Below are 27,135 nucleotides of genomic sequence, written 5' to 3'. Positions count from 1 at the left end.
TATTAGGGATTATGTTAATGTTTATTTGTATAAAAGGTAAAATAACTGAAAAAGGCAGAATTGCCTGCTGGATCTCCAGAATGAGAACTGCTAACTTAAAGACATATTACTGCCATATTGTGTGTATAGGTGTTCAATTTTATTCTTTATTCTGTTCAATTGTAACATGTAATAACGTTTCAGTCTTTTTCATACAGGATATCTTTTCTATGGAAAAACTCAGCATATATATATATATATATATATATAAATCAAGCCATTGGAAAAATATTTCAGAAAAATGCTAAATGCTGAGAATTTTGAAAGTGTAATTTCTGTTATATATATAAATTTATTTTAATTAAAAATTTATTTATTTAATTTTAATATATATATATATATATTCTTTTTTTTCCTTAAAATGTTTGCCTATAATGTTTGTCAGTGCTGCCATAATGGATACAATAGCATCTACTAATATTTACTGATATAGTATACACACTTATAGCTTTACTACTTAATGACTGTCCCACAAGTGTATAGCATATGGACTGAGAGATAATCCCAAAGATGATCTTTCAAAAGGGTCATAAAGGCCAGAACTAGCAGTGAAAAAAATCTCTGTAACTTTAAACATCAGAAACCAATTAATATCCTGAACTGTTCAGGCCTTGGATCATTAAGATCAAAGACTGTTTTGAGCATTAACTTGAGAGACCCTTAAAGTGGTTGAATGCAGAAAGGGCCATATACAGTCATTGCAGGGGATGGTGAACAGTGGGACCTGTAGCCACGTATCACGTCAGTAAAACTCTCCCACCAATATTGCGGGGAAAGCGGCAAGAACAGCAGAGAATTTTAGCTGTCCGCTTGATTATTCAGATCGGGACCCTACGTGCTGTGCACGTGTTTGCATCTGAAAATATGTTTCAGAGGACATGCTACTTTGCTGGGCAGCGAGGTGTGAAATATTAAACTGATCCTTTTGGCAAATTGTTTCTCACGGGAGGAAGCTCTTGCTGAGAGTTCTACAGGAACAGGCATTTCAGTCGGAAAGCATTCAGCGCCATGGCTGCTCACACCAAAGGGAAACAATTTCGAGTCCAGGCTGCTTGGGCATGCCCAGTGGACATCAAACTTCATTTCCATATCTCTTGTATTTAAAATGCTGTGCTTAGGACCTGCTGCTCCTGGATCCTTTGAGTGAAAATAGTGTGAGGTCATCACCTGGGAGATGAGAGGCAGTCGATAGGGGATGAGGATGTTGGAATGCCTAAAGGACCATTTAACATTTCCCACCCACCCCCTCTCCCCTCCCCCTTCCAGCCTGAGACAGTGGGCCTTGTCTGTATTCCGTACGAGTTCCGGAAATGTTTCAGGTCTCAGACTGACAGCCTTTTTCTGCCTGAGAGACAACAAACAAAAGCTGACAGGCTAGACCTTTCCATTCCTATGAGTCTGGGTGGTAAGGGTCACTCTCTGTGAGTGTAGCAGAATTAACAAGCCATGCTTTTCTTAATTGTTCTATGCTAATGCCACAGGCAAATACACAAGACTTACATTCACAGGATTGTAGGATAGCTTCTGTCAAGTAGTCATGTTGAGAATTTTTTATTTATATACAATAATAATGTCTATCCACCCTATTCCGGCTCCCTATAATGAATGAAGTATCAACAGAACTTGCGGCCAAGCATAAATACATTAAAAGCTACATCCTAACATGAAATGTTGGAATGAATAAAAATTCAAATAGTCTTTATGAAAGGATGCTGATGTTTGTGCAACCTCATTTCCAAAAAAGTTGGGATGCTGTGCAGAATGTAAATAAAAATAGAATGCAATGATATGCAAATCAGTTTTCAAACAAAATACTACAAAGACAATATATCAAATGTTGAAATTGAGAAATGTTATCTTTTTTTAAAAATATATGCCAATTTTGATGCCAACAACAGGTGTTGATTATTTAAAAAAAAAAAAAACAATTTCTCAGTTTCAACATTTGATATGTTGTCTTTGATTTGCATATCATTGCATTTTGTTTTTATTTACATTTGGCACAGCGTCACAACTTTTTGGGAAATTGGGTTCTGTCTGATTCACCAACCTCAGAAGCCTAAACCTGTGTGAGAAGACTATTCCTAGCTGACACAAATTATTATATAAAGTCACTTCATTTCAACCTTTTAATTTTGTTTACACTATTAGGAACAGCTATAAACCCATAAAGCATTGCCATTACATAGCAAAGTTAATGGGCACAGATAACTGGGCATTTTCATGCAATGATTATGAAGCTACATTCATATGTCCTTTGCTTTTTCTTTCTTGTGCTTGTAACGTTCCTGTTCTTGCTGTAGTTTCAGGTTCACTGTAGTGGCAGCCACAAACTGCACATTGTCCCAGAATTTTGAACGCAAAGACATGTAATGGTTCATACAATGATAGTCATCAAACAATGCCTATTGCTCCCCAATTCTATCACAGATGGCCCTTCTCTTCTTTATCCAGGAGGATGCAGCATCCATGATTTACAAAAAGAATTTCACATTTTTATTCGTTGGACCACAAGATACTTCTCCACTTTTCCTCAGTCTATCTTAAATGAGCTCAGGCCCAGAGAAGGTGGCAGCGTTTCTGGATCTTATTTATATATGGTTTCTTCTTCTTCAGTGACGAGCTGTGTCCACAGACACTGGTTTTCGGAAGTGTTCTTGAACCTGTGCAGTAATTTCCACTACAGAATTGCGTCCATTTTGATGTAGTGCCACCTGAGAGCTTGAAGATCAAGGTCAGCCAGTATTGGTTTTTGGCCTTCTGTGGCCTTAGAGATTTCTCTAGACTATGTGAATCTTTTAGTGATATTATGTACCATATATGATGAACCCCTCCTCATCTTTATTTCTGAAAAACTCAGCCTCCCTGGGCTGCTCTTTTTATACCCAGTCGTGTTACTGACCTGTTACCAATTCAAGCTCACACCCAATTAGTTGTGAGAAGTTCCACCAGGTGTTTTTTTTCTTTCTTTTTTTTTACATGGTGCATTTTTCTTTTGTTGCCCCTGTCCCAACTTTTTTGAAACATGTAACTTCAAATACAAAAGGAGCACACATCTTTAAAACCCAATACAATTTCTCAGTTTTAACATTTGATATGCTGTCTTAGTATTATTTTCAGTTAAATATAGGGTTTAAATGATTTGCACATAATTGCACTCTGCATTCTGCACAGCGTCCCAACTTCTTTGAAAATGGAGTTGTATTATGTTATGTCTAAATAAATTATGTTTATAATTGTAGACAAAAATGTTTATTTATTTTACAGTCTCTTTAGGTTCCTTTAATTATTTGTGATCTGTGGAATTGCAAAGAACATTATATATAAATATATATAATGGTTGAACCATTATATATATTTATTTGCTCCCAAAAAGTTTTTATAATATCGAAAACACTAATTCTAAACTTTTGAACAGTAGTGTGTCTCCCACAAGCTCAAGAAATCTCAAAGATTTAGCAATGTTAGATATACTGTATGATCCACTGTACCTTCAAAATATCATAATACCACCACAAATACTTTCACTTAAGCAGATGCTGACTGAGGCTGAAGAACAGAACCATTGATTAACTAGATTATTCCCTGTAGATGCATTTGGAGGTGAATAAGAAACAGATACAGGCTAACCTGAACTGCCACTCCTGTTCTACAAGCCAATGTAAACAAAGACTTTAAGAGAGGACAGTCATGAAAGCTGGACAAGACTTTAATGTTCATTCAGCTGAAATACCCTTTTATGTTGCTGCCTTCAAGCTCCTCATGCTATATTTCAGATGTCCTTTACAGCTTGTGGCAAAAGCAAAGCTTTATTGACCCCACTCTTTGAATAACATCAAATTGCACAGAGATACACTTTTGAAAACAGAGTGGTTCAAAACACTGAAGTCAAATTTAAGATGACAAGGTCGTATTTTGGACACAGACCTTGGCAGGACATCAGAGACACATTTGATAGTGTTATGATTCCTGCAAGACCCTGCCCACCTCTACCTACCCCTAACATGTAAATCCCCCAGGCAAAACAGTAATTGCCCCTAACTCAAGCAACAAATGAACCAAGTTGAACTGATAAAGAGATTCAGCTGATGGGGACACAGCCAGGCCTGGTTAGAGCCTGCTTCGTTAAATATGAATGATATTTATATTGAAGATTATGATCAGAGTGATATAGATTTCACAATGGTTTTACAACCACACTAGGCCATGATCAAAAGAAAATACAAAAGAGATGATGGGAAAGTGCTATTGGAATATATCTGGTAAGGTTTGTGAAACCATTTCTATGTTTCTAGAACATCACAAAACCACAGTGTGAGAGAGAGAGACATTATCTATAAATTGAAGAACAGTGGAGAAACTTCCCAGGAGTGGCTGGCCTGCCAGCATTTCCCCAAGGGCACAGAGGCAGATCATCCAGGAAGTCACCAAAAGTTCCAGGCAAATATCCATAGGACTACAGGTCAGCAAAGGACAGCGTTCATTATTCCACAGTAAGACAGGGACTAGGCAAAATGGCTTTCATGGAAGAGCAGCTAAGCAGCAGAAGCAGTCCTCATCTCACATTTGCAACAAAGAACCTGGGCACAAAAGCTAGTGGTCACCAATGCTGGTCTTGGAGATCTGCCTTCCTATGGAGTCTAGTTCCAACAGAATGTTAGCTGCATTTTGGAACTAAACCAGAAAGAAGATCTTCAGGTGGAGTGTTTGTGACTGCTGCTCCAAGCCTTTTGGCATAATGTTCTACAGGTACCTTTATATCTGAAAGTTCTGCATTTTACAACAGGATCATACCAACATTCAACTATAGAGGTGCTAGTGGGAAGATGAGGTCATCAAAGCCCTGACTTGGACCCAACAGAGATGCTGTGGCATTGCCTCAAACCAGCAGCTCAAGCTTAAAAAGAATACATCTGAAGTTCTACAAAGAGTGGCCTCAAAGTCCTCCACAACAATGTGAAAGGCTGATATCAGTTTATAGGAAACATTGCAGTTATTGCTGCTAAAATAAGTTATTCATATGAATTTTAACAAGCTATTGGCCAATAAATTGAAGGGGCAATTACTTTTTCACACAGGTCATTCACCTTTTGGACATATTTGCTCTTCAAGTAAGGTCATAAAAATAGAAAAATTGGTTTCATGTTTGTTAAATGTGTTTTTGTCTAATACTAATTATTATCTAATATTAATATGCAAATACTTTTTCACAGCCCAGTATTTCAGACATCCATAACATGCCTAAGAACTGGGCTAGCAGGGGTTGAGGCCATAATGATGTGTGTGTCTGCAGATACTCACAGCTGGAGAAGATTAGAGGGCAGGAATGCTCGTCCATAGGGAAGTTATGGAGCTGCAGCTGACACTCTGCATTTATAGTCAGCCTGTATGGGGACACATACAACACCTAGTAAACACCCAGGAAGTTTGAAAGGAAGCAGGAGGAAGAGGATGAAGAAAGAAACTGTGAACAGATGTTTGTGTTCATGTGAAACAGCTTAATCCAATGTTGTAGCAGTGCTAATTTATTACACAACAAAGCAGTGGATGATGAATCTGTTATCCTGGAGACTGAATAACTGCAAGTGTAGTTCTCAGCACTCTCCTCCCATCATATAGAGCTGAGCTACCGAAGCAGAAACACACTGCACGGTCACATTCATTCTGCCTTTGGGAAGAACATTGCTTAGTCAGGTATTGTATACTTCGAAGAGGTAAAGAAGCCAGACAAGAAGTGTTACATTTTGTTTCTAAGCCTCGTTATTAATACTTTGTTTTTATTACTTTGCCTGACTGATATATGGGTCAATGACAAATATGGCTTTGAAAATGATAATTGAATTAATGTGTATTTTTGTATCTGCAGAAGTCTTTTCAACATGTTTATACTTGTTTCTTAACTTTTATAATGGTATAAGTTCATATTCAAAACAGGATAATCTGTTATAAACCCCAGAAAATGTCAAGTGGCACAACCAGACATTAATAAAAAGTATTACATTTCAAAGTTATTTACCACTACTAAAAAAGTATATAAACTAGTCTTTCTACTTAGACACGGGTACAAAGTTTTGTGATTGAGTTCAAGTTTATACTTGTTTATACTAGTTTAATTTTCATGGTTTTCCTGGGGCCACACTACCTGACAAGCAGCCTAGCCAAGACTCAAAAATGTGTTCAATTTCTGAATTGGGCTAATGACCTTGCCATAGAATAAAATAAAATAAAAGGAATAAACACCCTTTTATTTGTTGTTCTGCATGACACTTTCTTGCATGTATAGACAAAAGTCTTCCAATTAGTTGAATAATTTTAAAGCTGCCCTATTTTGCAAAATGTTACAATTTTAAAGTCTTAAACATAACATAATGTTGAATTATTTTAGTTAGTAAGTAAATTACATACAAATAGCATACAATTATGTATTTACATAAAGGACATTTTTTATAATTATTTAATAGGAAAATAATGGACTTGTAAACAATCTCTACTTTTATTGGCTGCCATGTACCATGCCTCATTGAAAAAGCAAGCAACTTTCCTTCTGTATTGATGGGCATAACTGCTGTAGACTGAATAGTTGGATACACAATACAAATATGTGTTGAATTTTGTGACATTACACAAACAGTGATTTCAATTCCACATATGGACCTTATGGTCTGGATAGGGAATGGTATGTTTTGAAGCATTAACAGTTCACATAGTACATCAAATTCCTAATGGGCTCTTTAAAAACAGCCTTCACAGAGAACCTTACACTCTACCTCTAGCTGCATGCATCACATAACCTAGTTTCCCTTAGTAATCTTTAAATTCTAAAAGAGTATGGAGTATGTGGGCCCTTACATGACATACCATTAATCACCTACGCTGAAATCACAGCAAAATCTTTCAAATGTGCCACTATCTCGAGCCGCGAGTTGTAGTCAGTGGGTTGCTGTGTATCTGAAATGAGACAGCTACGTGTGGATGAGTCATTTACTCTGTGTGGAAGCTGTGCGGAGCGGAGGAGCGGAACTGTGAGACAGAAGCAGCACTGCCGGACAGATGTCTGCCTGGCAACAGGTGGAGTTCTCTTCACTTTAATCAACTCCCATCAGCCTGGTGACATTTCTGACATGCATATCAGTGCACGTCAGGGGTGTGTAATTCTGAGAGACTGAGAGCCCTGAGCTTTAATACCTGGATACACAACAAGCAAATTGCTGCTGTCATAAGAAAATCTCCCATCTCCAAGATATAGTAACTTTATTGCTGAAGGAAAATAATCTTAATTTTTTGCAGTGTTAACATAATAAAATTTTATTGCAAGTAATTTGTCAGTTGTATTGGTCCATTCATCATGAAGAGGATATTTTGTGAAATTTGTCATGTACCTTATTACAGAATGGCTAAAAATGCTTTGAGAAGATTTAAGGCTCTCAGTGGAGTAAACAAAAACAACGAGAAGCAGGGAAAATACCACACCCTCCTTAAAGGGTCACTCAAGCCAAAATAAAATGTAACCATTGTTCCATTACTACCTTCGTTCTGCAGCGGTGCCCCAGTAGCCTCTAGAGTGAGAATTTTCCATTTTAAAGAATAGAAAACCTGTTTTTGCCACTTGCTAAAAGCTGCATGCCACTAGAAACATGACCGAAATACTTTTATGGAAATTTCCCTTGTGACTTAAGTAAAGAGAAAAGCATGGCAGGAATCTTTCATTTCGCACCACTTAAAGTCATGCAGTTTGAGGCTAAATGTGCACACAGAAATGAACTTAAACAATGACAGCAAAAATAGTGCATTTACTAAGTTTTGATCGAAGTCTCACAAGTCTGTTATATTAGTTATACTGTCTGTTATAAAGTCATATGCTTACAAAAAACAAAGGTTTCTAATCCCAAAGCATAAAGCAAAAAGCAAAAAAGATGTAAACCCAAAGCCTCAATTTGCATAACACATTTATGCCTCCAAGATGCTCCAAACAAAAGTCAAAATTTCTTTATGTGTGATAAAAAAACAAAACAAAAGTGCTCATATTTAGTGTAGAAAATGATTATTTTGGGCTTTTTCATGCATGTTTAAAAAAATAGATAACATTTTACAAATGTGTTTAAGCAACTGACAAAACTAAGAAAATATGCATGTCAACAACAGATTAATGAGCTGATACAGTGTAAAGACAAGCAGTGATAATTAGCATGATTATGATCTAAATGTCAGAGTTATTGCCTTGTTTGCTGCTGTTTGCTGGTGGATTTGTATTTCAGTGTATGATTCTAACAGTGGCAGAGGCTGAAAGATGCAGTTGTTGTTCCTGCTGCATTAGACACGGAAGCATAAACTTCCCACAAATGTTGTCCAACACTATGCCTACATCACTGAGCATGCATGAAGCACCGAAGAGATTTCGCTCAAATCCAAAGGCACATTGTTACATTACAGCAAATTTACCTCAGTGTAATCAAGTCTTTCACAAGAAGCCTGAGCTGTCTGCCTGAAGTGCTTGCATGCATGGTTAATGCTATTCAGTGGCGTTCTGCTAACTTTTATAAGATATTTTTAAAGCAGAATAGAAGCAATTATAGCCAAATTAATGCATCCACCTTGGGCTACACCGATTGCATGAACAGCATTTTCAGGCATTTTCTTGGGACAAACTTTCTTTGCGGTTTCTAGGCTAATTTTAGCCCTTGGGTCTGGTGAAATATCATTGACCTGGTTTATTGAATGTACTTAAAGAAGAAGATTCGCCTTCCTTAAGAAAACAACATCTGCAGTGTACATATTTAAAATAACCTCAAAATCCTTTGCTGTTTATATTTTATCCAGGGTTAGAAAAGCAGCTGGCCTCTTCACCATATGTGACTCAGTATGGGAAAATTGGTTTGCTGTCCCAAATCTAATGTGTTACAGAGAAGCTGCAATGATAAATATAACCGTGACAGTAAATAAATGGCTTGACAACACTTATTAGGTGTTATAGAGAGGTGTGGTAAATCACATTAACCTCATTCCTGAGCTTAGACCTGGATGCACGCCTCTCTGCTCTGCTGGATCCGAGAAACCTTGCAGGGCCCAAAATGCCACCATTGTTTACTTCAGTTTACCACAGCCACAAGTGACCGCAATTAATATGGAGAGTGACATTTTATTGTCTTCCCCCCACCCTCACTCTTTTATCATAATAACCAAATATCACTGCCCCAAATCTGCTGCGTACATGAATATTGATAATCAATAGAGCTCCATATGGGAGCTGCTAGTTAGCCTTTGTTCCAGATTGGCTTCGCCCACAGCGTTTGCCTCTTAGCGACCACACTGCTTGTCCTGTTGCCAAGGAAATGCTTCACGGAGCGTTGGGAGACGGCGCGATGGAGTCCCTCCACTGGCCTGTGAAATCTCTCCTTGTTCAAATACAGACTCTGTGTCGTCTGCTCTTCAGGCAGCTCAGCAACGCACAGAAAGGCCTGCTACTGCGAGAGACGAATTAACCAAGTTGCAATCTTCCCAAAATACATCCTGCACCTGCAGAGCACGGTTTGAAATGCAGTTGTCTGTCTTATGCATTTCAGACGCTTTTGACAGCAGGGTTTAACAGAGACCTCTGTCAGTGTCTGGCTTGTGATGTCTGCTGTCTTAGGCTATGTCTGAAAGTAGAGCTGGTGCTAACCTTGCAGAGAGGAAACAGAGAGCAATTTGTGGCACTGCTTAGGCTTTAGGCAACTTTGCGTCTTCCTTGAGCAGTACTTTATTTTTATTCTTCGCTTTTGCCCAAAGCAGCAGTAGGCTTTGGCTCAGCTTGCCTTCAAAAGAGACATCAACAGTTCCCAATGTAGCAGGTGACTCCACTGTAATCAGACATGCTCCTGAATCATTATTGAAGTGCTAAGGAGCTCTGATTTAAATGAACAACGAAGTCATCAAGAATTTTGTTGAATGCTTTACCTTATGTTTGGGAGGGGCTTTTTATGTGGCTCTGTTACACGTATACAGATAGCTACACGTATAATCTACTAAGGGGTGTTTATTTGGCTTTGCATCTAAATATAGCCAGTGTTTACATTTTTTTAACAAATGAAATAAATGATTTAGCTTAGTTCTATTTTTATTTATTAATAATTACTAGGGCTGTCAAACGATTAAAATATTTAATCGTGATTAATCTCAGAATTTCATATAGTTAATCATGATAAATCGCATCTTTTTTTTTAAATCTGTGTATATGTTATAGAAAATAAGGATTTTTAAGTGAAATGTTATAATTAAAATGGTCAACATATTTTATGCTAAATGTGCTTATGCTAACAACTGCTGGGACAAGAGAAAACTGTAAGGGAGTTTTATTAACTCACATACTAGGCAGTAATACTGAACCTACAAAACACAGAATTGGATTTGTGATAGATTAGGGAGCTGTAGTCTCAAATATAAGACATGTAGTCACATACTGCTGTGTCACTAGCCACGTTTACATGCAGCCTAATAATCCGTTAATAATCCGACTAATAGCTCAATCGGAATAGAATACGTCCATGTAAACACCTCAATCGGAATAGTCTAGTCCAATTGAGGCCGGTCAGAATACAATTTCTATCCAATTGAACGAGGTGGGTAAACCTCTAAATAATCTGTTAAATATTAGAATAATATCCGTGTAAACGCCTGAATCCAATTACACTGCAATCGGAACGTCTAAGTACGTTCTGCGCATGCGCGGCGCGTCATAGCGAAAGGTTTATTCCGTTCAACATGGCGGAGCTGAAACTGGTCTGCAGAGGAGACGAGGTTTATACTCGGAGCTTTAAAAGACGGCGGTGGGACGGATGACCTGCTTATCTGTCTCAGAACACGACATCTACTTCTCGCCGCTTGTGAAGGACAGTTTCCTGAGTCTAACATCAGTTTTGAGCGTGCCAACTGGAAACTCATCTCACGCTGACTGGACCTCACGTGATCATAAATAAACATTAATAAAATTATGGAACTAACTATGTGTAAATAGACCACCATAAAGAAATATGTACACATATGAAGTTGTGACTGACATGTTTCTTTTTTCTGAATTTATACAAACAATATTTCATTTTATAGCAGATTTGTTTTTGCTGGTTTATGTTTAGGAACAGAGACCTACAGATGCAATCTAGTAAAGAAAAATAATTTGTGATCCTGAGTTTAATAAAAGGTTTGCCTTTTATTATGATAGGTGCAATAGTCCTTTTATTGGAGGCTTTTTTGTGGTAGTCTTCCCATTCCCCGTAGTTCTCCCCCTAGCAATTGGTCGCAGGTCTTTGATTGGCATTTCTTGTGTTGGTCTTTGGTGCTGTTTGTTTTGGTCTGCAGTTGGATCTCTCTGCATGTTTGTTGGTATTGTGGACAGCCTAAGTCATTGAGTACTGAGGTGTTACTCCTCTCCTCTTCATTCGGTAGGCCCTAAAATTATTCCAAAAGAGGGGCTTGTTCCAGTGGGCCTATACGTCACCCTAGATTGCTTGGCTGCTTTGTTGTGCTGTATACCACTGATTAAGGATTTGGAGCTGTTGTTTCCAACTGAATAAGAGTACTCCCATCATAAGGGGTCTCAAGTCTTCCTGCTGTTTCGCCTTTTCCTGTTTTCCTTTCTTCTTGTTTAGTAAACTTTTTTTTGTTGAAGACAAGTTTTAAAGTTCTAAGTGTTGGAGGTTATATATATTCCTTCTCTCTTCTTTTTCTTTCAGATTGGGTTAAGCCAGGTGGTCAGTGGCTTGCAGCGGGTGACTAGCTTAGATGGCTCATCACTGCACTGGGGTATTTTTGAGTTGTGTAATTGTGATTTTTAAAAAATTTACTTTACTTTGTGTGATTTGATTGTGTGTGCGTGTATGTGTGTGTGTGTGTGTGTGTGTGTGTCTATGTGTCTGTGAGGTGGTAGAGCTCTTAAGCCTCCTCCGCAGGCAGCCATCTACACTTGAACCCTGCCCTTAGCTAATGTTGGTTGGTGTAGTTTTTTCTGTTTTTAATAAAGGAATAAAGTTGATTCTACTTTTTTATAAGGTTACCTTTCCAGTTTTGATGTGAAGAAAGATTTACATTTACAAGTACTGTATTCAAGAAATATTCAAAAATTACTACAAAATGCTCCACATATTTCAAGCGACTCCTGCTCAGAACTGTTTGGGTGTGTGAAAAATCATGATTGACGGTGGCCCTGCACCAGTGGAACAATGGAACGGACCGCACCTCTGGAAAACTATAGATAATATCCATCCATTCATCCATCCATCCATCCATTGCTTATCCGAGTCCGGGACGCGGGGGCAGCAGCCTAAGCAAAGAGGCCCAGGCTTCCCTCTCCTCCGCCACCACTTCCAGCTCTTCCGGAGGGATGCCGAGGCATTCCCAAGACAGTCGAGAGATATAATCCCTCCAATGTGTCCTGGGTCTTCCCCGGGGTCTCCTCCCCATCGGACATGTCTGGAACACCTCCCTAGGGAGGTGTCCAGAGGCCATCCTTACCAGATGCCCGAACCACCTCAACTGGCTTCTCTCAACGTGGAGGAGCAGCGGCTCCACTCCGAGCCTCTCCTGAATCGCAGAGCTTTTCACCCTATCTCTAAAGGAGAGCCCAGCGACCCTGCGGAGAAAGCTCATTTCGGCTGCTTGCATCCGGTTGAGAGTCGGAACGTAGATTGACCGGTAAATTGACAGCTTCACCTTCTAGCTCAGCTCTCTCTTCACCATGCCGGACTGGTTTATGATCCGCATTACTGCAGACACCGAGCCAATCCGCCTGTCAACCTCTTGCTCCATCCTTCCTTCACTCGTGAACAATACCCCAAGATATTTAAACTCCTCCACTTGGGGCAAGAATTCACTCCCTACTCCACCCTTTTCTGACTGAAGACCATGGTCTCAGATTTAGAGGTGCTGATTTTCATCCCAGCCACTTCACACTCTGCTGCAAACTGGTCCAGAGAGAGCTGGAGGTCCCGGCCTGATGACGCCAACAGGACCACATCATCTGCAAAAAGCAGACATGAAATCCTGAGGCCACCATACTGGACACCCTCCGCCACTTGGCTGTCCCGAGAAATTCTGTCCATAAAAGTTGTGAACAGAATCAGTGACAATGGACAGCCCTGGCGGAGTCCAACCTTGACTGGAAACCAGTCTGACTTACTGCCGGCTATATGAACCAAGCTCCTGCTCTGTTTGTACAGGGACTGAATGGCCCATAACAATGAGCCCCTCACCCCATACTCCCGGAGCACTCCCACAGGATCCCCCAAGGGATGCGGTCGAATGCCTTCTCCAAATCCACAAAACACATGTAGACTGGTTGTGCAAACTTCCACGCACCCTCCAGGATCCTGGTGAGGGTAAAAAGCTGGTCCAGTGTTCCACGACCTGGGCAAAACCCGCATTGTTCCTCTTGTATCCGAGATTCAACTATTGGTCGGACTCTCTTCTCCAGTATCCCTGCATAGACATTACCGGGTAGGCTGAGAATATAGATAATATATAGAAGAAGATAATATTTAGATATAGATAATACAGATAATATTTAGATAATATTTAGAAGAAATTCATGAAAATGAGTGGACTGAGAATTGAATATATACTCAGTTATACTGTCTAGCTTTTTCTACTTTTAAACTCTTTAGTATTCAGCACCTTATGCTTTTTCATGTTTTTCCTCATAAGTAGGGTGAGGTAGCCTGTTTATTATTTGCCAATTTAGTTTTAGAAAATGAAAATGCTGAAAAGGCTGCACTCAGGTAGTTCAGAGAGGTGTAACAGACATACACTGATGACATCAGATCAGTTAATAGAAATGTTTCAAGAACAACAAAGGGATATTGATCCAGGAGCATGTCTTTGTAGAAGAAATTACCTCATCATTACACACCAGCACTATGAATCTAGATGGGTGAACAGATGCCAATTTGATGCACAATCAATATTTGATTATTTATAGACAATCTCTAGGGAAGGGACAGTTCACTATAGTGACCAAAATGGTCACAGTTTTCAGTATTACTGCAGAATTGGTTGTTTGCAAACTTCTGACAAGTCCCACCTCTCTTAGTTGCTGTTGCTATCTCCACCAAACTTTCAGCTCCTACCTGAAAGCATCTGCTACCTGGTAGCATCTGCAGCACAAAGAACTGACAATATGAATGTAGGTAAATTTAAAGCAAAATAATAAACTGGAAACCATGTTGAATGATGTTTATTGACCAAACTAGAGACATTTTTTAACTACTGGGGACTGGGTTTCCATTGACCATTGCTAAAAATTATGACTGACACTTCTCGCTAAACATTCAATCCTTCATCAAGTGAAGAAAAAGCTCCAACAAAAATCCTCAGAACAAACCTGCAGTGAGAACAGCAGTGGCAGTAAATAAGTCTGAATTATTTTGCTAAGAAATGGTTGAAGTACGTTACTGAGGAATGGACAATTCTGATCACCTGGAGGGTGATGCTGTTTTTACTCCATTCTTACTCCAAGTTTTGGAACAAACAATGGAAGACTGAATTCAGAGCTCAGTGTCAAAACTATTGTCAGACAGACTTATACTGACTCAGAGGTAAGCTAAACCTTAAGTAAGACTAAAAACCTCCTCCACATTAAAGATAAAAACATCTAGTGGCTAAACATTTCCTCTAGTGTGATGTAAATTTAGTTTCCAGAATCCAATTTTTGTTTGCTTTTAATTGGCCTAGGCTAAATTCATATTTTGTCAGCTCTCGAGCATGTGTGTCTGCACTCAACATCTAGCAAAGTTGGTTTATATTTAAATGAAAAATGTACATTGACATACTGAACCTCAATACTTCAGTACATTGACGTACTGAACCTCTCATATCAATTCTTTATAGCACCAAAATATCAAGCACTTTTCACAAAAGTTTTGATAAAGTCACTAAAGTTAAGCTAAAATAAGTGATGCTGTAAGAATTCAGCAGTACTTTCAACTTTCGACTGTTTTAGAATCCAAAATGCCATTGTCTTTTGAACCGTGCTGGAACAAAGCTCTAATCTGACAGGGCAGTGGGTTTCTGATGTGGAAGAGTGAGAGGGACATGGCAGGTAACTCAACAGTGCATCTGGATATCCCTATTCTTATAACTACGGTAGCACTGGGTTCAGTGAGTATCCACTCATCAGTGAGTCCACTTCTTTGCACACTGTGACCTGTATTTGCGAAAGTGGAGCAAGAGTCCGTCCGGTCTCATGCACAGAATGGAAGCAGGATTCTCCTCAAGAGATGAGACGTGTACACAAAACGAGTTCTTGTCAAGCCAAAGCCTTAATCCTGCGTTTGACATTTCCGAATGGACTGCAACCTGTGTGAATAGGGCCGAGTATGTTATGCCCTCTTTCTTGGTGCAGTGAACTGGCTGCCTGGGGCTTGGGTGGTATGGCTCGGATTGAGCAGTACTAATTAGCCTTAGCCACACATGTGATTTGACTGTATTTTCCTGGCATGCATGGGTTTTCTAAGCAAGGCAGAACCTTCTGGTGTTGCAGGCAGATCATGCTCCAGCCTTCATTGTGTTTATATTTATTTATTTATTTTCTTTTTTATGAGGAGAAGAGCCATGAGGTGTTTAAACTTACATCACATCTGCTCTCATTAGGAGTGTCTACAATGGTGTTAGCATATTCTCTCTTGGCCGAAATGATACTCAATGTGAGGATAACAGGCGGCCAAACAGGATTTTGGATAAGCATGACAATGTTTTCCCTTCTTGTACAGTGCTGAAAAATCAGAATTGAAATAAGCAAATATGTGTAGTCTATTCCAGTGGACTGCGTGATATTTTTTATAATGGCCTTCTTAAACACTGCTTTTTTATGAGCATATATTGCTGGTACTCCTACACTGTGGTTGGCCTAATGGCATATTTTCCTTAGCACTATTAACTGTCTGTGAAGATTATTTTGAATAACCAGACTAGTGACAATTTTCTGGCTAATTCTAAAGCTTTAACCCCTTACAATCCCAGGCTTATTACATACTAAGGTTTATTATTCAGTAACCACAGGGGCTTCTATGCAAAACAGGGCTGAGCTATTCTTAGCTTATAGAAGTGTGCAATAAAACTTTGGGCCTGCATGTTGGCCCTGGCCGTGTAAGGGGTTGAGTTTCAGGGATCTCAAGGACACTACAAAAAAAAAGGCAAGTTATCTTTTCATGGCAAATGCAATTAAGTTTTGGGTTCCATTATTTGTTGAAATGATTTGTTGATTTTTATAACAATATAATTGAATTAAAAAGAATATACATTTTGGCCATGTTCTGTGGGCATGAGCATATGTCTCAGGGGCCAAGTTCTAAACACTGTGGAGCCCTCAGGACCTTTTAGAGATTAACAAAATATATATTATTTTTAGGTGAATTTTTAATAGCATGTTTGTTGTATTTATCTCTGCAAATGCTGTAGTAATTGTCTTATTTCATTGTTCTGTTGAAAGGCCAAATGGAAAATTGCTAACTACAAACAAGCAAGCTCTCCAATTGATTAGGCCTTTAGAAGCTGGGCAGAAGGTGACAGTTGACAGAAGATTAGAAAGTGACAATGGAATTATCAAGTGACATTTAGACTTACAACGGGTGGAACCAATTTCATGAGACAAGATATTACTCTAGGCCTTCTGGAAGACACATCAGTAATGTGAATATGTGGCCCAGGTTTCAGTCAGCTGTTTGCTTAAAGAGCTACTGTAAAACTGCTACAAAGAAGGTAAATACATATGTTAATGTCGATTAACCTTCAACTGTCCAAGTTCAATCTAGAACAGACAATATTAGTGCTAATGTGCAACAGCATTATCTTAGTGCTAACATACTAGCAGAAATGAACATTATTGTACAGGTAGGCTTTGACATTTCTGGCCCAAAATGAAGGCCTAGCTTGAACAGTCCCAGGTTGTTACTGAGTGAGTATCACTGATATATGCTTTAAGTAAGACCATGCTTTGTAGCAAACTAACAGTTCATGATATTGCTCATGCTATCATTCAATTTGCAGTACAAAGTGAAGCTTTATGAACATGAAAAATAGTGCCCTATGCAAATTGTTGGTTTGTTCAATTTACCCCGCCGAAGGATTGCCTGCTGAGCCCTAGTATTGTCCCTGCCTGTACACTATATCAAAGAGTTTGTTTGTAGCTGCATTTGCAGGGGCCTGACAAATGCTATTAGACATTGAATCCAATTTCTGCAGCTCCATGTCTGCGTTCTGGCCAGACCTTGCCTGGGTTTGTACAGAATGGCTCCGTCACAAAGACTAAGCACTGGTCTGAACTGGGCCGGCGGGAGATGATTGAGTGCCATCGTCCCTCAACATCACACACCCTGAGGTTTACATCAAGCTGAGGCCAGTGAGGAAGTGGAGCTTCAAAGCTGGAGACAGAACTACAAGCTGACTGCTGAAAGCCAGAAATTTCCTGAAAACTTGACAGTTTTTGTTGATCTTTGCTGGAATTGCTGTGGATCCAAAAAGCTCAGTCCCAGAGGAATTTACTTCTGCATAAAATGTGCCGATTCAAATGCTTCAAATATTTGAAAGGCCAGAGCTCTAACTCAGAATTTTGAAGGACATCATTAACAATAGTGACATCTCTGCTGTAATTACTGCTCATGACAGTCACTCTACAGGGGTTTGAAGACTTGTTTTGTAGTCTTGAACTGTCAGGGAGGCCTAATTTTAACTCACGTTAGTGCTTCACTAAGACCATTATATTAAAATACACAGTAAAATGTACCAAGGCTTTTAAGTGTAGCAACAAGGAGATCCAATTTAAATATATACAGGTAGGCAGGAATGTTGCACTTGATTTCTGTCCCACAAACAAATGTCATAACGTGCGTTTACATGCATTTAATGATCCGCTAACTGCAGAAAATCAGATTTTGTGAGTATCCGATCAACATCGGATGCACTCGAATAATCAGATCACAGGAAAATCCACGGTCTGCATGATCCAGGCAGTAATTAGATTTCAGCTTTGCAGTGTAAAAGTAATGTTAAACTTGAACTTCATGCCCCAGCTTTAAAAAAAAAAAAACATTATGCCACTTTACCTGAAAATATGAACATACATCATCAAGAAGATGTAGAATATTTACATCATTAATTTCGTCAAGCATGTAGTATTGCTCCAAAAGTGTTTTGCTGCCATCTCACAGCAACGCTGCTTGCTTATTTCCGGTACTGCGGTCTGTTTTGCACATGCGCAGGCTGAGAAATCCATTTATATGATCTGAGAAATCTGATTACTGAGCTAAAATCCACCTAGGAGGATGCTGTTTACATGGCCATTTGAATAATCAGATAACTGCAGGAATCTGATTATGATCAGATTATTGAGTGCACATAAATGCACTCACAGAAAATCATAGGAAAAAGACCAACTTGCCTTAGTGTATAAAGTATTTTCCCATCATTCCATATTCTGAGGAGCTGGTTGGGTGTAGTAATCCAATGTGAGTCTGCATTCTTGGAGTTTCTGAAGATTGTGTCAGGTAGCCAAATGAGTCCAACCATATTGCTGTTCAAAGTTAATATTTTCATCGTGCTGTTATATCTTAGTCGACTGTCTGTCCACGTCTGGGCAAAAATGATGTCAATCTGGTATTCCTGCAAAACAAAGAACAGGAAGAGCAAACATGAGTTAAACAGAGCAACAAGCCTGAGATGATTTGTCTAATCATTAACAGCTTAATGGTTTTCAAAACACCTCTCCCCCTGAGCGTCTTGGCATGTTTTTTTGGTTGTTCCAAGAATAACATTCGAGAAACAAGATCAAATATAGAACTAATACCACTCCAAAACGCTGGCTCTGAATTACACTCCAAATAGAAAGGATTGTTATTTTGTGCTTAGCAACTTCCCCAAGGAGACATACGGAGATGTGCTTTAACTACCTCAACCTCAGTTCATGCTTCTCTTTTCCACTTTTATGGTATAGTCCTCTTGAGTGCCAGTACACAGCCTTGCCCTCTAAGCTCAAACCTCTCGTTTCAGAGAATCAGCATTTTCATTAATGCAGGCAGGCATCATTCAGCATTCATTCAGCCATGGTGCCCTGCCAAACACGCTTGGGCTTGGACGCAGGTCAGAATCAGCTTTGAGTTGCTTTAATGAGGATTATGAGGCTCCCAGCAGCGTGTGGGCCGGCAGGGAAGACCCTGAGAAGTGACCCGGCTAAAAGACACAGAAACAGCCGGTGTTTTCCCCTCAGCTTTCAAGCCATTTCACTGCCTGCACTCTCTAAACCACTGTGACCATTTCACAGAGGCAGCGGCATGTGTCTGCTGAGGCACTTACAAAGTGTGTTATTAGGACCTGATGCTTTTCATGTGAAGTCCCCCAGGATTGCTGGGCAACTCCTGAGTGCAGCTAAATAATGCATGGGCAGCTAGCCCTGGCCTTCAGATTTACAGGCCAACCTGTAGACTAGCTCTAATACTCAATCACATCTAGCTGTCTTGTGATAAAAATGGAGGGAAACATCTAATGCTTATATTATTTATTCCCTATATCTTATATTTTGCTTTTGGAGCAGAGAGAGCTTTACTGGAGGCTACATTTCACAAGCCATATAGAGCATGAGTCCATTTAATTCAAATGATAGAAAACAAGCAAGCCATTTGACTCTGGGCTCCAAGCAGGCAGGAGGTTTCTAATTAAGGCAAAGCTTTCTGGTGTTGCAGACAGACCGCTCTCTAGCCTAGCTTTATTATGTTTACTTTTAATCAGCAACTCAAAGGAAACAAATTAAAAAAAAAGCATGGTTACTAAATGCTCAGCAACTGCTTAATAAAGTGTGTACAATGTGGTATTGCTGTTATATACTTGATTTTCTTAAAAGAAAGAGCTGAAGAGTTGATACACTGATTTATATCAGAAACTATTCATACGCCACAAGATATGTGTGCCAGAAAAAAAAAAACAGGATAGCTGATCACCAGCAAAAATGCTTTTTTTATTGGAGCATTTCTACTGCTCTATTCACCAAGACATTTTCACACAACGTGATGGACAGCTCCTTTGTTCAAAGAACAGAAAAGAAAAAAAAAAGACTTTTTTTATAGTTATGTTTCAGATGCTGGTATGCAGGTCAGCAGCAATAGAAGTTGCTATGTTGTATTGCAACAAGAGTTTTTACACTCGAGGTGGAAAAGTTGGTTAACTGATAATAGAGGAATTTGAAAAAACAGCGATGAAAACTGATTTTTTGAATAAGCGATGATGTACTGTGAATGAAAGTCACATTTCTGCTCCATCTGACAAACACAGTAGCTGAGGAAAATGATCGTCTGTGTCTCAAACCACATAAACCATACTAAATGCTGAATATTATGTGAAATAAATACAAGACCAATGGCACCATTACTATTTTGAATGTACTAATTAGTGTGATTGTATGCAAACTGAAACAGTCATCAGCACTGCATCTGGACTGACTTTCCCTAGGACATAGTAGGTGATGGTGTAGCTGGACTATTAAATTGGCCACTGCCCACTCTACTTAGCATCTCTGAACTGTTAGGGCAGTAGCTATGTACAGTTAATAGAGGGCTGTCAAAAATGCTTTTATTGAGAGCTAATAAAGTTCAAATCCTGAGACTCTCTTCTTGTGCTGTAAGGCTCCAGCATCTCACATTCACAGGAAATTGTGTGTAATAGTTGATGGATATAGTCTCGCACGCACGCACGCACACCCGCCCGCACACACACGCACGCACGCCCGCACGCACGCACACACACACACACATTATCTAAACCACTTATCGTTCTAGGTCACGGGGGATGCTGGAGTGTATCCCAGCGGCCATTATGCAGAAGGCAGGGAACACCCTGGACAGGTCGCCAGTCCCATCGCAGGACAGACATATACAGTCACATTCACACTGAGGGGTAATTTAGCATGTCTAATCAGCCTGAGAAAACTGGGAGTACTCAGAGAAAATCCACACTGACACAGGGAGAACATGCATACTCCACACAGAAAGGACCCTGGTCACCTAGTTGGGAATCCAACCACAGTCATTCATTTGTATTTTCTTTTACCAACTTTTCAGAAATTCGCTTCAAATGGAAACCTGCTGCAGTTATTTTATATAACAACGTCAGCCATAAAAGCATTACCATTTGAAAAGTGGCCGGGAGTTATTTGAACATGAAGCAACTCCATCTATAGTCGTATTCAAGATCTGTGACCCCTGGTCAAACGATGTTTTATTGATGTAAAAGTACATATTCTCTAGTGATGGAGGCACATCTGCATATTTTGATGCACAATTAGTGTTCATTCAACATAAAAACATAAAATGTGGCCTATGCAAGATTTATAGCACATTTATATTTAATGTATTTCAAGCAAATAAATAGAAAATGTGCACTAAAATTAGCAGAAAATATTTGAGTTTGTTCCCTGTAGAGGATGAGTTCACTTATTTTCACTCACTTTATACTCATCAGAGTATAAAAATAATGTATAATTGCAGAAGCCTACATGCTGAATCTTTGACACAGGACCCTTTATTCATTGTGCTGCTCTCTGAAGATAAAGAATCACTGCATGTGAAATGATGCATAAATAGGCCGGAATGAATTTCCATTTCAAACATAGTGATGATCATAAACTTGCGATGGGAACAGCCTGATTGAAATATGTGCATGTGCTAGTGTAAAGCTGTTTTTTTAGAGTGATGTGAGGTAGAAGAACTAATGGCCTCATTATCTTTTTCAGCTTTGAAGTCTAAGTGTAACCCCATAAAGGTCCTACTAATTCATACCAACATTTTCAACCCACTGGCCTTTAAGTGTACAGTCCCCTAAAGTTGTAGCATGAATGTTCAGCAGTTTTGATAAGTGATTTGCACGTGAGCTAAAAGTTCACCAGCAGTTTCCATGAGCGTTCACATGGATCTGACACAGTCAGTTGACTGTATTTTATATTAAAAGGGCATCTGCACTGCCCATTCTGAGGGCTGCTTTTACATATTAGGGTAAATTTATTCTTTTGACCTCCAGATGAAGAAATCTACAGTAACAGTACAATTTATTCTGAAATGTTTAATCAATTGGTTTTTCTTTCAATAACACTAAAGAACAGCTATTCAAAGGTAGAAAGACACTCTGGGTATAGTTATATAGCTACAGTTAACACTCCTTTTCCAATGCACTGTTGAATTTCCCCAGCTAAGTTCATAATTAATGGTGGGTGTCACATACCTGCCCCACTTTCTAACACCACTCACAGTCATTTGACCTTTTGTGAACTTTCCACAACAGTAGGTCCCCTCATTGAAATCACACTCTCATTTAGCAAGTCAGTGGGCAGAAAGCCATAGGACCATAATTGTGACCTTTTGTGCTTGGAACCAAAGGGAGTTCACAGGAAACAGAACATCACCTTAGGCCCAAAAATGTGTTCGATGACAAGATGAACAAAACTAACATTAGGTACACTATACACATCTGGGAAAACAAATAATGGCCAGATGTTGACATACTGGACAGCAACAAATACACCATTTACAAGCCAGGAACCATTAAATATTTAAAAAAAAGGAAAGATAATTAATGACAACACTTGATTGAATCTTCTTCTATCTATGCTGTCAGATTCCATATTAGCACTTTAAATTAGATTATAGTATAACAATGTTCAATTTCTTGATTCAAGATTTTCTATGCCAACCCAGATACCATGCTTGGTGGAAAAAAGTGGGAGTGCACTGTTCAGTTGCCTCAGACGGTCACAGCTTGTGTGCTATTAAACATTCTGTGATATTAATTTGCTTTAGGAATTCTCCCTCAAAATAGAGGCCAGCCATACATACTAACACACCACCACCACGTCAGTGTTACTACAGTGCTGAGAACGATCCACCACCCAAATAGTACTTGCTCTGTGAGGGTCCATTGAAGCTGTTGAAACCAAGCCACCTGCCAGGCTTGAGTTTTTGCTCGAGATCTCTGAGATCACTATGTAAGGGGTAGAATATAATGAACGCAATGGCCACATTGTGTACAGTATGATTATACCAGAGAAGCTTGTGTTCTAAATAACACATAAAAACATAGTGGGCATACCCTTCACCCCTGTGGGAACCTGCAGACAAATGTGTTGTGATAGGAGGATGTATCACATTCAGGGAACGCTCTGACTTGCTGCCCTGACCATGAGTTTGTTCAAAATACAACACAGGTTTGAAATTCAGTCACACCCTTGTTGCTTTTGTCATGATGAGGCTCAATTCTTTACACAATTACATTTTGACTGTGCCACCTGACTCAAGTATGGAAGATTATTGCCAGCATCATGTTCTCATTTTCACTGTGATTCTGATTTAATCCAAATTGTTCTGTGACCTGCTTGAATCATGCCCAAATACACAGAGATCCATCAGTAGTTCTTAATTTCTGGCCCTCATGGATCTCACATGGCCTAAAAATGGTTGTGCTGTGGATATTACAGTGATTAGTTATTGTAATTGGCCTACAAAGACCATATACGTCTAATACGTCTTAGTTTTGTCTTACTTAGAACAGAACAGTCTTGTTAATGATATCTCTAATTTGCACTGCATATTCTCAAAGCAAGCATTAGGGCTTTAAGTAGTCTGAAGACAAATAGAACTCGACTCTAATGCAATTTAACTGCTGCTTCCTGTCTTCATATAAGCTAATTCCTGTCCCATTCAATAATATGCTGTAAATCTATTAAATTCTATTTCACTGGGGAAATATTTTCATATTTAATTTTTAAATCAGGGGAGGACTTACAGGAATATAAGTCATTACAGCAAACGGTGTGGCCTGGACTCTGCCCTGTAAGGAATCATTTTCTGCTCGAGTTCCTGTCATGCTCTGAAATGACCTGCATACAGATGAGTGATTTCCCTCAGCACGCTGGGCTGCTCCCTCAACTGCAGAAATCAGAATGAGGGAGGTAATGCCACCATGCCTGACAGAGACATCACACCACCCTGCCTAAACGCTATGGCGGCGCTTTAGCGTCCTGCGCAAGTTCCCGCCTTTGATTTGTATGCGAGAGCCACACGCATGCAGATTCATCCGGCCCTTCTCCTCCCTTAGCTCTAATTAAATTCCTTGTGCCATTTATCATTTTGAGCGAGAGGAAAGAGAAATAAAGCCCAGATGAATAAGGAATAGGGCAGGCACAGCGAGCATTACACAGCTATTGAGCCACTGGAGCATTGTAGGGTGTCTCTGATGACTGTTTTGCCTACAACAAAAACCTTTGTGGTAAACTACTCAGCATAACAACCTAGAAATGTGGCTCTGATGAGGCAGGAGGCAGGCACTGTGCGGAGACTGCACAGGAGTACCAGTCGTTTCCCTTGTAAGAAAATCCTTTTTCATCCGTCACAATGCAACTCTCTCGCTGGGTTTACTGTTCAAACAGTTACAATGTGCTTCTTCCCCAAGTCTGTAAATATGCAACTTGGCAAAATGTACTTTATTGCTCATATCATCACAGAGAGGATGTTCTAATGACAAATACAAAGTTTTAGATAGTATAACGGAGAGCAGGCACCCCCGTAACACTTTTTGTTTTTTGCTCCATTTTTAAAACTATTTGAGCAAGATTGCTACATTGTTATACAAGCAACCTATACATCTCAGCTATACATGAAAACATAAACTTTGCTTTCAGCACTTACTGTTTACAAACAGTGACCCTGAGTACCAACAGTACAACTAATAGACTGTGGGGCTAACTATAACAGATAATAAGTGTGGTAATCAATATTAATATGAGTCATTCATTACAATTCTATGTTGTTTAAAACTGATGAGATTTCCAACATGACATCTTAAGGATTTTTGAATGATTTGTGCAGTGTTTTGAATTTGAATGGGATATGACTTATTTTAGTTGTCATATAGGATTACAATTAAACCCACTGTGTGGACACTGTACCTTAACCAGGTTACCTCATGCTGAGAATTATATACATGCATCAAAATGATGTCATATTATGGCCACCAAGAGAGTGATTAAAGCAATATAGGTGTGAATTCTGTGACTATGCAATAATTAAAAAAAAATAAAGTTATAGCACAAACAGCCTATAGGGTGAATCTCAAGGAATATCTGTCAACAACATAAATCAATAACATTCTGTAAGAAAAAATATGAGAATATGACTAAAAGCATATTCTACTCTAACTTTAACCACAAAAATATCCATGCTACATTTTACGCCACGTTAGTTTGTGTCTTGATCTCCCCTATTCAAGACTAACAGTAGGAGTGTCTTCCTAGCCTGACAAGGGCAAAAAGTAAAAGGACAGACATTAATATTTTAAGCCATTGTGATAGTCAAGACTACAAGAGAAAAACAATGTACTCTAAAGAGCCAAGAGTAAACAGAGCTGATCAGTCAACAGGGAAGTGTTTTATGCTGCAGGTAGATGTTTCTGGTCTCCAGAGGCCAACTCTTTGGTTCCTAATAACCTTATTTATAACACAGCAAAGCAGCAAAGAAGCCATTTGAGGCCACTGAACCAAATAACAACTTCTACTGAGGAAAAAGCAAACATTTCCTTCCCTGCAAAAGATTCTGCACCCTGGTTCCATAGGGGCTAATATGGAGTCTCAGAAAAACTCTTGCGAGCCAACATCTACCTTATGTCTCATGCTCATGCCAAGCTATACAAATGTAAGTGTATCTTCGTTGGAACCGCCTGCATGGTAAATCCAAAATATACTGAATGTATTACAGGTCACGCAATCTCTGCTGGCCATGCTCAATTTGGTCCTGTGGTTCTCATTTTTTGGTATTAAAAAATTCCTGGAGACCGCCATGCTTAATACTGTCACATGGGAAATAATCATTTCCATGGTTTTCTATGCCAGTTGTCACTGAGCCCATCTTAGTGCAGTCCAATAAACTCATCACTGAATACGTCATCATCATCATGAACATCCTCCATCATGCTCAAATTTGGCTTTGCAGCTGCCCACTCCAAGGACATAACAAGAGATGGATAATGGATAAAAAGAGGCTGCAATCATTTGGTGATCCGCAAATATGAGGATTCTGAGCATCCTCTGAAAACGATCTCCCTTTACCAAGAGCTTATTTGTGTATACCTTTTATTACAGAAGCTCCAAAATAAGATATTGAGAACTCTCTCCCATCTTTCTTTGAGTCTAATCTAAAGTGAAAAATGTGCTGCACTGGATTTTTAATGCACATGCTCACATCACTGTCACTGCCCTACTATTACTATGACACATAAATCAACTCAAATGGACTCTGAGTGATATCTTCAGAACAATTTATAGCCCGGCCTACTAACTCCAGTGTAAGTGTGCCATAATTGCAAAATGAGGAAGCATACAGTAGCTTACAATGTCCTGTAGCAAACCTCAGGTTTCCTTCACTGGTCAGGCCCCGCCCTCTTCCGTCTCATCTCCTGATTAGCTCCACCCTCTCATCATGTCCACCTGTGTTTTGTTTGTAACCTTGTCCCTTAGTCACTGTTTCCCATCTCATTTCGGCATTTGTATTGTTAATCGTCTCTTCTAAATCAAGCCAATATTCCTGGCCCGACCTCAAGTGTATGAATGAACATTAAACATATAAAAAGTTTGATTATATGTGGTGATGTTGACTCCTGTCTGTAAATTCCTAAGCTAAAAAGAATGCTAATGACACACTGCATTAATGTAATACAGCCAGGTGTGCAGATAAGGTAAATGGTTAATTTAAATGTTTGATACTCTTTTAATGCATTGAGCATCCTCCTTTAATCTATGTTATGCACGATGAGATGATCTAAAGCTTGCACTTCTAAAAATACATTTCTATATGTATTTTTTGGTTTGGGCATATGGTTCTAGGAAAACTGAACATTGTATAGAGCCTGCTGAATCCTTGGTACAGAATCTACATCTAAATATCTCATTTACGATAGGCAGAGGCTTGGTGGAAAAATGTCCTGTGTTCAGACAAATCAAAATATACATTTAAAAAAAAAAAAAACATGGATGCTTTGTCCTCAGGGCTAAGGACCACCTGGCTCGTTATGAGCGTGTAGTGTAAAAACCAGCACCGTGATGGTATG

At 39.2% G+C, this 27,135-nt stretch overlaps 1 protein-coding gene across 3 annotated transcripts in view; it reads right to left on the bottom strand.

Annotated features, from left to right (window-relative positions):
* The window catches only part of LOC108441187 (gamma-aminobutyric acid type A receptor subunit gamma3), a 146,883-nt gene that overhangs the window by 27,708 nt on the left and 92,040 nt on the right, over positions 1-27,135 (bottom strand). For all 3 annotated transcript variants that reach the window (XM_017720584.2, XM_017720590.2, XM_017720598.2), the window contains exons 5-6: positions 18,440-18,660; positions 5,341-5,423 (exon numbers count right to left, since the gene is read on the bottom strand). In XM_017720584.2, the coding sequence (XP_017576073.1) occupies positions 5,341-5,423; positions 18,440-18,660 (304 nt within the window). The remainder of the gene's footprint in view (positions 1-5,340; positions 5,424-18,439; positions 18,661-27,135) is intronic.

The sequence above is a fragment of the Pygocentrus nattereri genome, chromosome 26 (genome assembly GCF_015220715.1).
Source record: "Pygocentrus nattereri isolate fPygNat1 chromosome 26, fPygNat1.pri, whole genome shotgun sequence".
NCBI classification, from domain to species: Eukaryota; Metazoa; Chordata; class Actinopteri; order Characiformes; family Serrasalmidae; genus Pygocentrus; species Pygocentrus nattereri.
Note: the sequence above shows the minus strand (reverse complement) of the source record. Positions and strands in the feature narration are given on the sequence as shown.